The sequence below is a fragment of the Notolepis coatsorum genome, assembly GCF_963971535.1.
Source record: "Notolepis coatsorum genome assembly, chromosome: 3".
Classification (NCBI taxonomy): Eukaryota; Metazoa; Chordata; class Actinopteri; order Aulopiformes; family Paralepididae; genus Notolepis; species Notolepis coatsorum.
The window spans coordinates 13,410,683-13,426,701 of NC_140167.1; the positions used below are offsets into that span (position 1 = coordinate 13,410,683).

Sequence of the window (16,019 nt, forward strand, 5' to 3'; positions counted from 1 at the left end):
ACTATAAACATATTAAATAGTACAAGAGATGAGTTGGATGAGATGAGTTTGGATGCGTGTAATATAAAAGAACAGCGTCTCAATCACTGTCCCAATTGGCCTATCTCAAGCCCTGCCCTCTTTTCTCAATCCTCCAATCACAATTGTTGCCTTCCTCGAAACCAACAGTTGTGATTGGAGGATCGAGAAAAGAGGGCAGGGTTTGGGATCAGGTCAACAAAACCATGTCAGAGAGGCGCACAGATACCACGTTTTACTGACCAAGTACGAGTACTTCCTTCGAGAGTGAGTATTTTTGACCTGGTATAGGGTCAAATTCGTACACAATGCCCTCTATTGGCCCTTGTCCACCGCTAAGAGCTGGCCGTGGCGTAACCTCGCTGTCAGACCCGACTTGCGGGTTCCAAAACAGCTTCCACGGTTAAACAGGGAGGTTCTACATGAGGTTTTGGAGCGGCTCAGGGAGGTGCTACTAAACGTGAGTCGCCACATCCGTAACAGTCCACTAGATGGTGCTGGTGAAAGTCCATCACACCATTTAAAAAATTATAATTAAAAACAGCACAAACCAATGTCGGTGCATATCCCATAATCACAACAGAGTGAAAAAGAACACGACAGGTACAACGACAGCCTCTTCTGCGTTGCTTCGCCAAGTGACGTAACCGTGGCTTCAGGACTCTTCCACCTACCTTCACGGATCTTAAAATATAGTGTAAAAAGAAACAAGAAGAACCCATCTCAGAACGTTCAGAGGTTCTGAACGGTTCCTTTGTGGAAAGTGTCCGGGGGAAAAGGCGGCCTATGCGTGGGAAACATTATCACGTAAACGCCCCCCCCCCCCCCCCCCCCCTCTGTCGTTGGGCTGTGGAGGGTCTGGGGTCAGTCCGCTGTGCTCTGCCCTATATGAGACACTCACACGGGTCGCACCCGGCCTCCAGGAAGACCCTCCAGCCGGGGGGCGGAGGCCTGAGACCGAGAGGCCTGAGACAGAGAGTCCCGGGACAGAGAGGCCTGAGACCCGAGAGTCCCGGGATGACGAACATTCAAGTCTGGTCAAGACAGTGCAATTCTCAGTTAAATCAATTTTGCAGTTCTTTTTGTACAGCGTCCGGTTCGGTCCACATTGGGTCCGATGATTTCATTCCATCCATGGGGCAGAACCGATTCACCTGCCCCCCCCCCCCCCATCACCCCCTCCATTGAGACTGAACGATCATGCTGTACTAAATAAGCACTCTCCCAGTCCAAGCGACAATCATGTGTTGAGTAATGGAGAGGAGAGGAGGGGGGGGCGGGGCTTCTTGCAAGGCACTCATTTCTTTCTGAAGAACTTGAGGTAGACCACGGCGCCCAGCACTGCCAACTCCATTAGGATGATGACAGCCAGGAGCAACTTGTTGGTCATCAACCTGCGAGAAAGGAGAAGAGTTACGATGAACTTGGCGACGGACGTGGAGACGAGCGACGTGGAGGACACGTTGGACGCGGACGCTCACCGTCGGGACATGGCGCGCAGGATCTTACGGGTCCGACTGAGGTTCTCTCCGGTGTGGACCAGCTAGGGGGCGCAGGAAAGGAAAGAAACATCAGGACATTGTAGTGGAAATGTGTGAGGGACGATCATTCTGTCTCAAATATTACCCAGTAGTTTGATGCGTCATATTCATAACCCTGTTTTTGTTTTGTTCTTTTCCCCCTCCTTTTTCTCCCATCCCAATGTTAGTCGTTATGCCAATTCCCAATCCCCTTCCTGGTCGCTGCGCACCTACTACCCCCTACAGTCGGTCTGGGAGAGTGGAGGCTATCGCGTGCTTCCTCCGACACATGTGTAGCCAATCAACCGCTTCTTTTCACCTGGCAGCGCGGACTCTCACCGAGAGGGTGTAACATGTGGAAGGATCACACTACCCCCCTTAGATCCTTTCCTCGCTGAGCAGGCGCCCCGACCGAACTGTAGGCGTCGCTGTTTTACAACGACCAGGACCCACCCACCGGCTTTCCCACCCTCTAACACTGCTAATTGTGTTAGTACGACGACCGGCCAAGCCGGAAGCAACGCCGAGAGCTGGGCTCGATACCAGTATCTCCTGCGTTGGTGGCGAGCGCCTTGCCCACTGTGCCACCCGGCCGCCCTATTCATAACCCTGTTTTAAATATATTCCTTTTAAATATAATACTCCTTTAATATGTCTTGAGGTCTATAAGGATAACAAGGGACTTCTGGTAGTGATGCACCGATGTGAAAATTGTGGCCGATACCGATAACCGATATTAATATTGCTGTTCTGGCCGATACCGATATTTACCGATGTCGATATCTCTGTATAGAAAACACTTTTTTATGATAATCAAATAAAGAGCTATTTTCCAAAACGCATAATTTTTTTACTTTTGTAACTTATTTTCAGAAATGACTGATTTTTTTTTTTTAATATCGGCCCTATCTTGATATCGGTCCGATACCGATGTGTAAAAAAACGGCCATATCGGCCGATATTATATCGGCGGCCGATATATCGTGCATCACTAACTTCTGGTAGAGAAGAGGGGTTGAGGCCAGTCAGTGTCCTCAAAGGACCTCCAGTATTCTCCACCCATCGATCATCCATAGCAAGCAACACTATTATTATCACCGACATCCTAGTAGGCGGATTCCCCCTTGAACGGCCCTTCTAAGGTTTCTTTTTTCCTATTGCTAGGTTTTTAGTGGGTTTTTCTTTACCATGTCTGGGAGTGTTGCATTTATTTATTTTACATTTATTTTGGATTTCATGGTGGGTTTTTGTTCTTGATTTATTGTGATGTTTCTTCTCGACTTGTTTAAAGAAGACTTGTCCAGCCCATGGGGACATTACCTTGTGATTTCGGGCTTTAAAAATACATTTGAGTTGATTTAGTTCATAATAAAGTGGGTTGGGATGTGATCATCGTTTTATAGCCAGTTTAATCACCTGTACATTGTAAATCACTTTACTGGTACATTTGCACTCTGGTTGGACGCCAAACTTCTTTTCGTTTGTACTGCACTTGTGCTGTATAATGAAAATACATTTTAATCTAATCTACATATCACGAAACAACACTAATAGCCTCGGCCAGTAGGTAGATCTCTCAAGCCTTGGAAAAGGGCAAAATAGATCTTGTGCCCAAAAAGGTTGCCCAACCCTAACTCAAGGATTTGGTTTCATGCGTTGTGGGCCATCGGTCATTGGGCGATATGCCAGCTTTGACGACTGGCATCAGGCCATCAGACACTTGGCTTGTACCCAGATTGTTTTTATAGATTCGGCATTTCAGCAGATGTATGACTTTTGAAGACCAAAGTATTAATAGGACTGTCAATAGAATACCATTCGACTATTAATAGGCTGAAATGAAGCAAATTTGAATGTTTGATAACATTTATATATTATAAAAGTTTAAATTAACCCTTTCTCTGCCACGCTTATATCCATCAATGTTTGATCACTGCCAGCTCTATTTGTCTATGGAGATGTTCACCTACTTTGCAGGGCTATAACTTTTTAAATTGTACTGCTAAATTGACATTACTATGGCCCATTCAACATCGATTAGCTATTGTTCAGGGTGTAGGAACATTTTACTTTTTCATTCACACATTCATACAAAAATACCGTCCAGAGTATACATATGTTTTTATCGTTTTCAGCAGTAATTCATAGAACGTGAGTTATAGCCATTTATGCATGATCATCAAATGCAGTTTGATAGCGATTGACGCCAGATTAAAAATGTCAATTGTACAAGGTCCTAAACGTCATGACTCATCATCTGCTGGTGCCCGGAGTGGGGGGGGGGGGGGGGGGTTTATAAGTCCGTGGCCGACGTTAAATCATTTGTGTAGTATGGGTGATATATAGATCAGAGCAGTATGGATAATAATAATCAAACAGGCTGAAACTCACCGCAGCTTCCTCGTAGCGATGGGGGATGCTACTGGAGCAAAAAGATCGTTATTATGGGATGTCGATCTAGTTGGTCCAGTTCCAGGTTGTATAATACTAATATACGTCCAATCATGTTGTTTATCTTGTTATGGCAACGGATCCATGTCCAGTGTGTCGAGATGGAGTCCCGCGAGCGATAGCGAGTGGCCGGACTAAATATGGGTGAGCACCACTTCCGGCCACTCACTTCCGGTTTTGGCAACTCGCCGATCGGCCACCAGATGGCGGTCTTGAACCGTTGGAGAGTTGAGAGGAGATCTACAACACCCGTCAAGTCTCCGTGGGTGAAATATGATTGCCATGACAAAAATTTGAAATATTGATCTCAAAGACGCTGTACGACGTCATTGGCAGATTACGCATGGCGGAGAATGACGTCTTAACACGTCATTGGCGATTAAAGGGTTAAGCAATTAGTTGTGTGTTGTATGTGCTATTATGGGTAGTACCACTAGGAAACAATCAACCTGTGCTTTTTAACAAACATTTACTGGTTTGCAGTGTAGGTACACTTTTCCAAAATCACAGAAAAGGGACAAAAACCAGTGATGCGTTCTCCGTTCACTCGTATCAATAATGTGTTATTTAACTTATTTGTATTATTTAACTTATTGCGCGATGAATCCTATATAGGCTAGCTCCGTAGTGGGAGTCAAACTAGAGGTGGTGGCTGAGGATGAGAAGGAAGCTGGACTCTCTCCTGGATAACCCCTCCCACCCCCTCTATGAGGAGCTTCCTGAATTCCCCCAAGGGGATCAATAAAGGCCTGGGAGATCCCCCACCCGCGATGCCAGGTACCCAGGTGGGGGATCTCCCAGGCCTTTCTGTGTGGAGTTTGCATGTTCTCCCCGTGCTCGCAAGGGTTCCCCCCCGATAAGAGAAACCCAATGGAAAGACATGCGCAACAGATCGCTGACGCTGTCGCGTCCCTGACGAAGACGGGCAGGAGCACTTGGATTGGTCCCCGGGAGCGGTACCTCACCGAGGCTCTGTCTGCACCCGGCTGCCCTTGGGGGGGAAGGACGACGGGATGGGTTAAGAGCAGAGCTCAATCGCATCGGCTGCAAGCTGCACGAATCCGCTTCAAGGCCCTCGACCTGGCATACCGTGCCGCAAAGGGAACCGCTCCCGCCTACCTCCGGTCAATGGTCTCTAACTACACACCCTCAAGACCCCTACGCTCTGCATCTTCTGGCCGCCTCAGACCTACTCCTATCCAAGCTCCGGGAGGGTCATCAAAGAGAAGTCGCCTATTCTCAGTCCTTGCCCCACAATGGTGGAATGAACTACCCACCCCAGTTAGGACAGCCGAAACCCGTCCAATCTTTCGCTAAGACTTGACTTGATTGTCTACAGCCTATTGCCATTCTATTATTATAATGGTGATGGACGCTCCATTCAGGCACAAAGTACAGAGGAGGCTGTCCGTGCGCTCAGAGGTAATGTTGCCACATGTCCTGTATTATAAGCAACATGTTGTTTCCTGTAAGAGTCAACACTGAGCATCATGTGTTCTGCATTACTGGAGTGAGAATAACAGTATTAGGCTGCGTACAGACAGACGTCTTGATAACTTGGAGTGAGAATAACAGTATTAGGCTGATAATTTAGATCAATTTGACAATTTAGCCATAAAAGTTTAATTCAGGGGGCGGCTACGTGGCGTAGTGGGCAAGGCGCTCGCCACGAATGCTGGAGACGCTGGGCTCGCCTGTTCGAGCCCAGCGCTCCACATTGCTTTCAGTTTAGCTGGTCGTTCATACTAATACACATTGGCCGTATTAGGGGGTGGGAAACTGATGGGTGGGGATCGGGCGTTGTGGACAGCGACTCCTACAGGTCGGTTGGTGCGCCTGCGCAGTAGAATCAGGAAGTGTCGGGGGCAGCGTGAGCCTCCCACGCGTTACTCCTCGCCACTGAGAGATCGAGCTGCGCAGGTGAAAAGATGCGACTGCTGTTACCTCAAGTACCGGAGGGGACTTGTGCTATGTATGACTTAGTCCACATTGCAGCCGGCTTGTGGGAGGCAAGAAACAGCGTTTGTGACAGGGGAGGGTTGAATTGGATGATACGAAATTGGGATGGGAGAAAATATAGAAAATGGGAGAAAAAGTGGATATTCAGGGTATCTGGTGGTTTCAGCAAGTTAAATTTAAGACTTTTTAAGACCTTTTTAATACCACTTAGAGCAAGATTTACTACCAATTTCACAACCATACTAGCAAAAATAGTATCGACTCTCAACTGGCGGCTGCACTTGTGTGGAATTCTCACACGTTCCATATGAGCTCTTGCCAGACGCACCAAGCTCTCGGTAGCCCTGCCAAAAATAAATACTTGAATACAAAAACACTTCATACATATAATATTATTTCATCTCCCGACAGCCGGGCTGCCCCCCCCAAAAAAGTAATACCTGTGCAAATTTAATATTATTATATTAATACCTTTTAACTCAATGGAGGCCAAACCCGAGATAAGTCGAGTTAACTCGCCATGCGTTGGGCGCCAGACCCGAGATTTCTCGGGTTTTGGTAGTTTATTCTTTTATTCAATATTTGTATTCATTATTCATCCAGGGACCTTGGTGTTACCATAGGGAATGATTCGCCAAAGTGCAATACCGGCCGCATCCAGCTAGACGGTGGTATCGAGCACCCTTTGTAACCTTGTATCTTGGCCTGTGGAACGGCCAAATGTCTCCGGCTTCACTTTTGCTTGTCGGCCGAGTGGAGCGGTTCTCCCGGTTCCATTGAAGCGTGTCAAATATCCCCGATCCATATGTTGTGGTGGGTTATGCCGTGGACCAAATGGACATTGGATGTACCAGATGGTGATCAAACAATTGGAATATTATTTTTGGAATACTCCCGATAAGGACTATCTGACGTCAATTTTAGCTTGATCCTGCAATGCTTTTATACCGATCGGGCTGATAAGCGTTTTTAGTGTTCAATACGAATGCCGTTACTGACAATCAAATAATACATATGATATAGATTTGATTTCGGAATAATAGCGTGTACAGGCAAGAAACGGCAACGTCTATAGTAGAATTGACGTATAAGGCTATAACTCAGCATTTCAGGAATTACCCCAGACCACGCTATAACTATACTTATATTCACGTATGGATGATTTTTTTTTTAAATCTTTTTCACATAATGAACGATAGATAGGTCATGTCAAATGGGCCATAGTAAGGCGGCTGGGTGGCGCAGCGGACTAAGCGCTCGTCACCAACGCAAGAGACACTGGTATCGAATCTGGCTGTCAGCGTTGCCTCCAGCTTGGCCGGCCGTCATACTGGCTCAATTGGCAGAGTCAGCGGGAGGGAAGCCGGTGGGGTGGTATTCTGGTCGTTGTAAACAGCGACTCCTACAGGTCGGTCAGGGCGCCTGCACAGCAAGGAAGGGAGATGGTGAAGGTAGTGTGACCTCCCACGCGTTACACTTCACCAATGAGAGTCCGCGCTGGCAGGTGAAAAGATGCTGCTGGCTGTCTCCTGTCTCGGAGGAAGCATCTGATAGACTTCAGGGCTCCCTAGACCGACCAGTGGGGGGCACATGTGAGCAACAACCAGGAAGGGGAGGGGGGAATTGGCATAACGATTAAATTGGGATGAGAAAAAAAATACAGAAAAACAGGAGAAAAAGTTTATATAAGAAAAAAAAAATTGGCCATAGTATTGTATCCATAGCTATAATATAGAATATAGTTATAGCTCTACAAACACGCCTATCTTTTAAAGTGTGGCCTTGCTACGACGGGCCCCGACTAATAGCTGGTGCTGAATGAGTTAAGGCCTTAAATTGAGAATTAAAGATTAATACTTTTTAATACCCTGCAGATACCCTGGAATTGCAAAGTGTGTTGTTTTGCTTCTGAAATATGAGACAATACTTTTAAATATTTAGTGTTGTACGTTGCATGACTTCTTAAATGTCAAATAAACATCTTGATGACCGAGCATTTGTATCGTTTCCTTAATCTTGAATTTTAAAACAAACCACAATTTAATTTCTTTTTGCAACTGGAGCAAATGCTATCATCATCATATATCTTTATCGTTTCGTAATATCAATGTGCATAATTGTCTCCACAGATAGTAAGAATTGACACATTATTATTAATACATCAATAGAATAAGGACCAATTCTATGTATGAATTATTATAATTAGCCAGGCTATGATTAGACTTAAAGGTGGTGGTGGTTTCCACCGTCTCCATGGCTGGTGATGGCAGATCTCTCCAGCCTTGGAAAAGGGCAAAATAGATCTCATGCCCAAAAAGGTTGCCCGCCGCTGACTCAAGGGTTTGGTTTCATGTGTTGGCTCACGTTCACGTTCGTTGGGACACTGAATCCCTCATCACTGCCACATTGGCATCAGGCCATTAGCTTGTACCCAGCTTGTTTTTATATATTCAGCATTTCAACAGATTTATAACTTTTGAAGTATTCATTTAGAATTAATTAATTGTAATATTAATATATAATTTACATATTATTACTGCATCAAAGCATGTGTAAAACTAGATGAACCAGTTAACCATTGTGTGTTATTATAATAATGATAATAATAATAATGTGTTATTTGTATTAATTTACGGATTTTTCAGATACTGAAATTAGTTTGACAGCCCTAGTGTGTGCGTTCTCCGTTCACCTCATATCAATAATGTGTTAACTTATTTGTATTTATTGACATGAATTTCGAAAACTGAAATTAGTTTTCCGACATCCCTAGTGTGTGTGTTATTGTGCGATGAGTCCTATATAGGATAGCTAACCCTAACTAACCTTACTGTCATGCACTTGTCCTAATAAACTAACCTACACTGTAGCACTCAACACTTTGATGAACATTGTTACTCAGCTGATAAGAGTTGTGCCCTTCCTGATGACTTGTCGTACAGAACTTGTAAGTCGCTTTGGATAAAAGCGTCAGCTAAATGACTAAATGTAGCTCTGTAGTGGTGGGAGTCAGGCCCGTCAAACTAGAGGTGTTGGCTGAGGATGAGAAGGAAGCTGGATGCTATCCTGGAGAACCCCTCCCACCCGCTCTACAAGGAGCTAGCCGAGATGTGGAAAACTACTGGCTACAGAACTTGAGAAGCATTAGGAATGTCTTACCCCTGACCACTAAGTGTGTCTGCATCTGTGTGCATGAACTATAACGTATATTATGACCGATAAGGTACAGACTCTCATATGCACCTTGTGTTTAAACGATTTACTTTTACTCATAGTATATATTGAGATTAAAACGCTTTTTTATTGCCTATATTTATTGTATTTGTAACGTATACAGATCTGCGCCTTTGTTTACACTGTTTATTTTTGTCGTATTTTATATTCAGATTTAATTGTATTGCCTATATTTATGTCTTTCTACAATTACCCTGCCCATACCTGTACCTCCCCTCCCCCATGCTGCTGCGCTGAATTTCCCCAAGGGGATCAATAAAGGAATATCTTATCAGATCTAATTTACACTTGCCATCTATTTTCACGTTGCCCCTTTTGCACAGGACCAACGTGTTTTCTGTCGCAACCATAATAGAGAAACCAAACAAGAGCAAATGTGGCGTTGCAGGTGAAAAGCTGTGTGAACGGAACATGGTCAGTGGAAGCGTGGTGTTGACGGTCTTCTCCCTCCCTTCACAACTAAAAGCCGCCTACTGCCGAAGTGCCCTTCAAAGCCCCCTACTGCCAAAGTGCCCTTCAAAACCCCCTACTGCCAAAGTGCCCTTCAACCTGAGCACTAAAACCCCCTGCTGCTCTGGTGGAGCGGCTCGGTGGCTCTCAGGTGAGTGACTGTATTAGTGTGAAGCAGGGGGCTGTTGAAAAGGAGCTCACTCACTGTACTTGCTCAGCAAAACCTCTCTGGATAAATCAAGAGGAAATTACCCCAGATCCGCCTGGTGATCACAGTATCAGTCCATGGGGAGTAATGTTGACAATATAGAAATATTCGGGAGAGTGCTCTTTGATTTTGATTTTAAAGAGATAGTTTTGGGACAGTAAGTTGTATGAAATGCTTGCCAGTAGTAGTGTAGTGGATGCAAAGCAATAAGCTCACTTACCGGGTCCCGTGGACGGAGTTCTGGCCGGGTTCCGAGCGAACCGGGAAGCTTTAGACAGGCAGCACAAACTGGGATCCGGGAGTCGCGAAACCCAAAAGCTCTGAATCCACACCACAATATGCAGACAAAGGGTTTCCTATTTCCAACACAATTTCCTCCTGCATTTCAAAACAGCCGATAGGTCTTGTTACCTGTGAAACCGGCACCAGCGCGTAGTAATACACCGGCTTTTTTCAAACTAAATAGTGCCAAGTGATAGCAGAATCAGAAATGCTGGAGGACGGTGGTTGTGTTGGACACAGGTCAACCTTTTGCCTACATGTTGTGGTGTGGATTGAAACGTTTTGGTTTGGCGACCCGTTTGCTTTCCGCCTCGCTCAGAACCACAGGACTTGATAAGTACGCTAAAAGCTTTGCGTCGACCGCACTACTACTACTGGAAAATATTTCATACAACTTAATGTACAAAAATGTATTCATTACAGCACCGTGAAACGATGGAGATGTAAATATATATATATATATTTTTTTTTTTATACCTCGTCTTATAGCTGTAATTAACACAACACAAGGATTCAATGTCCCCGATGACATCACTGGTGGCCATATTCAAACTAATTTACTCTCAATGACTAAATGAAACTAAATGAATATGTGCAAAAATTCTTTTTGGATGTGTGCGAGATTATGTGCAAAATAAATCGGCATTGTTATTCTTGGTGATGTGTCCCTTTACCAACCATCTCAATATGACAACAGGCTAATCATTGACTCTCACTCTGTTCCTGGTGCGGTCCAGCTGTTCCCTCTGCTCTCCCAGCTCCTCGATGATTTCTGTGCCGATGTGGTCGGTCTCGGAAGCAATGCGTTGGGTTCGCTCAATGCTCTGGCTGGTGTTGTTGAGAGACTCTGTGCCCTGGAGCAGCAAGGCTCTCTGCGACTGCAAGTGTGTCTGAATAAGTGGGAGAAAATGACATTAGCCTACCAAGGTAAAATATCCCTGCTTACAATATATATGACAGAAATATGTGCTTTAAAGGCCCAATACGGATTTATATATTATCTATATTTATGGTAGTAAATGGTAGTATTCTATAGTAGTACCACTACCTACTATACTAATATGTCTCTACTACTATGCACTCAACACTGCAGAACCCAAGTTTCAACACTGTTTTGATGATCATTGTTACTCAGCTGAAAGAGTCGTACCCTTCCTGCTGACTTGTCGTACAGAACTTGTAAGTCGCTTTAGGTAAGAGAGTCAGCTAAATGAAACTCTAAAAGAGTTTGACAGGTAGATGGTAAATGGACTGCATTTATATAGCTCCCTTATCCAAAGCGCTTTACAACTTATGCCTCACATTCACCCATTCACTCACACATTCACACACTGACGGCGGAGGCGACCATGCAAGGTGTCAACCTGCTCAAGGACACTCCGACACGCTGCCGGGAGGAAACGGAATTGAATCGGGAACCTTCCGATAACCAGACGACCGCTCTACCTTCTGAGCCACTGTCGCCGCCGACCCATTTGTTCACATTTGGATCACTGGGACCAAGTAATTTGCGATATGGATACATGATTGAAAATGTAAAGAAATACTCTACTGTTAGCAAATGAATTGCGGTTCCTATTCACACTTTGAACTAATTGGATTCAAATGCTTCATTGAGTATGAGCGCACATCAGCTCTGCTTGATGACACACTGCAGGTAATTAACAGAGCTCAAACCCTGCGCTCTTTTCTTGATCCTCCAATCACAACTGATGGTTTCCGCGAAACCATCAGTTGTGATTGGAGGATCAAATAAAGGAAGATTCAAATAGTTAAAGGGATATTAAGAAATAGGGCTAGGGTTCCACAAATCAGAACCATCCCATTAAATGGCCCCACACACCAGTGTTGTAGTACTCGAGTCCGAGTCCTGGACTGATTTTCAGGACTCGTGATTCGACTTGGACTTGAGCACTGATGACTCGGAAGGTGCAGACGAGGACTCGGACTTGTTAATTGATAAATAGTTATTTCTTGTAATAGGCCCTAATAATTTGACAAAAGATATTGATGGCTAGTGAATTTGTTACTGGCTATTGTGTCACAAAGTAAATAAACTCCCTTTGAAATGGTGACCACTGTGTCATTTATGTTTAATGTAGACCTTTTTTTTTTTTTTTTTTTATACGTCAGCTCTTTGACTGCCAGAGTGGAGTGGACTCAACCTTGATGTCTTGGACTCGGACTAGGGTAATGGGGACTCGACTCTGGCTCTTCTTTGGTGACTCGGGACTTGGACTCGAGATTTAGTGACTCGACTACAACACTGCCACACACACACACACACACTCACACTGTGCTGATTCTGAGATGAATAGATGCCACGCCCGTCCTCCATCGTCCTGGCTGTGAAGCCGTGTCCCTGGTCCGAGCTCTTCATCTCCCTCTGCAGCTTCCCCACGTCTCTGCGATACAGGCGCAGCTTGGTGGACATGGCGTTCCGGTAGGTGGAGGGGGCCGTGAGCAGCTCCTGCTCCATTCCCTGCAGCTGCAGACGGACGAGACAAACAACACCGGAGTGATTTGATCAGGTCATACAGAGATCTTTACACAATCAGAATCAGAAAGGTCTTTATTGCCAAGTAGTTTTACACGTACACAGAATTTTATTTGGTCGTTTGGTGGTGCGACATTAACGGACAGACAATTATGGTAGAATATAATAAAAAGGTAGAATAAAATTAAATGGAATATTATAAACTAAATAAAAGGGTGTGTTAATGTAACGCGGTGGGGGGTGTCAGTGGGGGTCCCGAGCCCGGGTCCCGAAACTGTTTTTTGTTGGGGTTGGGCTCAGTTTCACTTTCAATTCAAAATGTAACAAATGTCCAGCTCCCGGCGTTGTCACCAGCTTGGCTGGCCGTTCACACTAATACAATTGGCAGTATTAGGGGGTGGGGAAAGCTGGCGGGTGGGTCCTGGGCGTTGTGGACAGCGACCACTACAGTTCGGTCGGGGCGCCTGCTCAGCGAGGGTAGGATCTGGAGAGAGGTAGTGCGGCCTCCCACACGTTACACTCTCCCAGGGAGAATCTGCGCGGCCAGGAAAGCATGCGACAGTCTCCGGCCACTCGGACCAACAGTAGGGGAAAGTGCGCAACAACCAGGAAGGGAGTTGGGAATTGGCATAACGACTAACAGTGGGATGGGAGAAAATCGGAAAAAGGGGGGGGGGGGGGGGGGGGGAGATTTAAAAAAAAAAAAATGTAACAAATTAATTGGCTAGAGCTTTCCTTATTGCTTAATAGGATGGATGTGGAAATCTTCCCGTAATTGTAAACCCACTTCCTGAATTGATTGAGAATGAGCACAGTGAGTTGAGCACAAACCAGCTGCCAGGGGTTTGTTAAACCACATAACACACAGGTTTGAAGGAAATTAGCAACATCCTGGTATAGAGCTAGAATTACCAGAAGAGGATGTGGGTCACAGTCTCGACGTTCTCCAGGAAGTAGTCCAGCGCTGGGAGACACAATGCTACTGCTTTCAATGCATTGTGTCTCCCAGTGGTAACAAGGGAAATGGTTCTATGACGACACTGTGATGACACCCGTCCTATTATTAGTATCCTAGGTAGGTCTATGACCTATCCTCTTATAATTATCCCAGGTTATTGTTCTATAACACAGACCTATCAGGAACAAACAAATTCATATTTAAATGGACAGTTCCGATTTTTTGGGAGCCTAGTCCTATTTTCCACTTACCAATGATGTTGATCATTAGTGTCCTTTCTCAGCACAATTCATGCTGTTCCTCATACTAGCTCTGACTAGTTAGCTGAAAACTACTGAAAGGTCAAGGGAGTCAAGCTCCTGTCTGTACTAAAGCTGACTGAAAGCTAAATGAAAGCCACTCTGCACACACAGGAGCTCGACCCCATTGACTTTGCATTGGTTTGTGGCTAACTAGCCGGAGCTAGAATGAGGAACAGCATGGATTGGGATGAGAAACGACAACATCATTGGTAAGTGGAAAATAGGGCTAGGGACCTAGGGTTCCAAAAAACTTTCAGAAGAACAATTTCAGTAAATATTTTAGTGCATTTCAATAATCATCCATCCATCTAATCATAGGTACATATGCTTTTAAGTCACTTCTTTTGACAGAATACACCTGTATATGTTTCTGTGTTTGACTTGCGTTCTGTAACATTTTAGTGCATTTTAGTGCAGGTACTACATGCTACATCACATCACAGGTTCAAATGCCCAACCCTTCTAACAACGGGATGATCCATTTTAATTTTAAGGTATTTTTAAGCACTTCCCCACATTAGAGGCAGATTTTATTTTTTATTATATCCATGTGTTTTATGAACAATGAATCCTGTCTAAGAGCAAAGAGCATTCTAGGAACCCTGCATAATCTTAGCCCTGGCACATCCACTCACTCGTGAACCAACTGCAATAGTTAAGGACACCAAAGCTCACCATTCACACCTAGCTTCACACCGTAAATGTCCAAACCCAATAATACACAAGACCCTCTTCTTGGGACCAAGTAAGGTTTTGTGGATAATCCAATGTACAGTTATATACTCTGTCAGGATCTATGGGTAACAGTACTGTATATTTGAATACCGTTTATGTCACAAATGTCTCAGTACTAAATACCTGTATGTCCCTATGCCATAAATGTCATGTATGTTGTGTATGTCATAAATGTCGATATTAATTGAAAATGGGGGACCCTGATGTAAACAAGACAAACGTCTTTCTCTGGTCTGCATCCCCTTAACAATTGTGTGTATTGAGCCGTACTGTATTGTACCCATTCTGCAATCTGTTAAATAAAGTTTTCATTCATTCATTCATCCCCTCCACCCCACCTACCCAACCTCCTCCAATGTACCGTTTCTTCGTCAAATGTATATACTCTCTTTTTTAGACTATTTTTGTATCACAAACAGTACTGTATTTGTAAATCTGGTATGTCATCATTAAATGTATAGATGTAGCAGTACTGTCTATTTGTATGTCATATGTCATATGTAACGTTATGACGATGAATTGAAAATGGAGGACCCTGATGTAAACAAGACGAAAGTATTTCTCTGGTCTGCATTCCCTTAACAATTGTGTGTATTGAGCCGTACTGTATTGTACCCATTCTGCAATCTGTTAATACAATTTCCAATCAATCAATCAAGCTTGCAAAAGTCAAACCCTGCTAAATAATATACTGAACTTACCACTTCTTCAGCCTCCCCGTGCCTTTCATCAAAGACCCGCACCAACCTCTTCCTCTCCTCTGTAAATATGAGGAAGGAAGGACATACCATTTAAACTTAAATCACACATAAAACACCGTTTGAAATGCTTGTTGTTCTCCAGGTAACGTTCACTGTCTGGTAATAGCTAACATTAGCTGTGTTGTTTACCTCCGTAGCATTTCAAAGCTCTCTCTGGGATCAGCTGCAGTTCATCGTAGAGTGACTTGTATATTTCGTGTAACTTCTCGAATTCTTCTGACGACATTTTGCTTTGACTCAGTTGAGTGTTTAGATGTACGTTTGCCCTTTAACAAAAAAAACAATTTAAGTAAGTAGTACAAACTCTAATGTAGTGTAAATTAGCTGATATGCTTTGTTGATAATCAGATCCACGGGACTCTTCCGCATCCTGGTCCCCGTGATCAGGGCAGGGCAGCCGGGCAGGTGACGGGCGGCGAGTGCCTGTAATTCAAGGACACAATTATTGACGTTATAAATGTATATAGAACTGTGTTTTGTAATCCAACGATCGATTCTTAGCGAAAACGATTGAAATAAAGACTAATATGACATGGACATTATTTGTTGAACTCTGTAGTGACAGTTGTTTAATGCAGGCAGTATCAAGACAGCTGGCACTGGTGCATCATGGTAAATGTAGTTTTGCTAAGATCGCAGACATT

At 44.3% G+C, this 16,019-nt stretch overlaps 1 protein-coding gene across 1 annotated transcript; it reads right to left on the bottom strand.

The window, feature by feature from the left end:
• Nucleotides 1–862: 862 nt before the first annotated feature.
• vti1b (vesicle transport through interaction with t-SNAREs 1B) lies at nucleotides 863–15,734 on the bottom strand. Its single transcript, XM_084310073.1, has 6 exons — nucleotides 15,505–15,734; nucleotides 15,316–15,374; nucleotides 12,416–12,610; nucleotides 10,839–11,012; nucleotides 1,500–1,561; nucleotides 863–1,412 (listed from the first exon to the last, which is right to left on the bottom strand). Exons 1-6 carry the CDS (start codon nucleotides 15,599–15,601, stop codon nucleotides 1,316–1,318), a joined length of 684 nt encoding a protein of 227 aa, XP_084166199.1. The 5' UTR covers nucleotides 15,602–15,734; the 3' UTR covers nucleotides 863–1,315.
• Nucleotides 15,735–16,019: the final 285 nt, after the last annotated feature.

Bases quoted from the DNA above. Each gene is read 5' to 3' on its own strand.
- vti1b (XM_084310073.1), bottom strand. From the start codon at position 15,601: ATGTCGTCAGAAGAATTCGAGAAGTTACACGAAATATACAAGTCACTC. The intron at 15,375-15,504 runs GTAAACAACACA...TCATATTTACAG, and splicing joins AGCTTTGAAATGCTACGGAG to AGGAGAGGAAGAGGTTGGTG. The intron at 12,611-15,315 runs GTAAGTTCAGTA...GTCCGTCTGCAG, and splicing joins ACGGGGAGGCTGAAGAAGTG to CTGCAGGGAATGGAGCAGGA.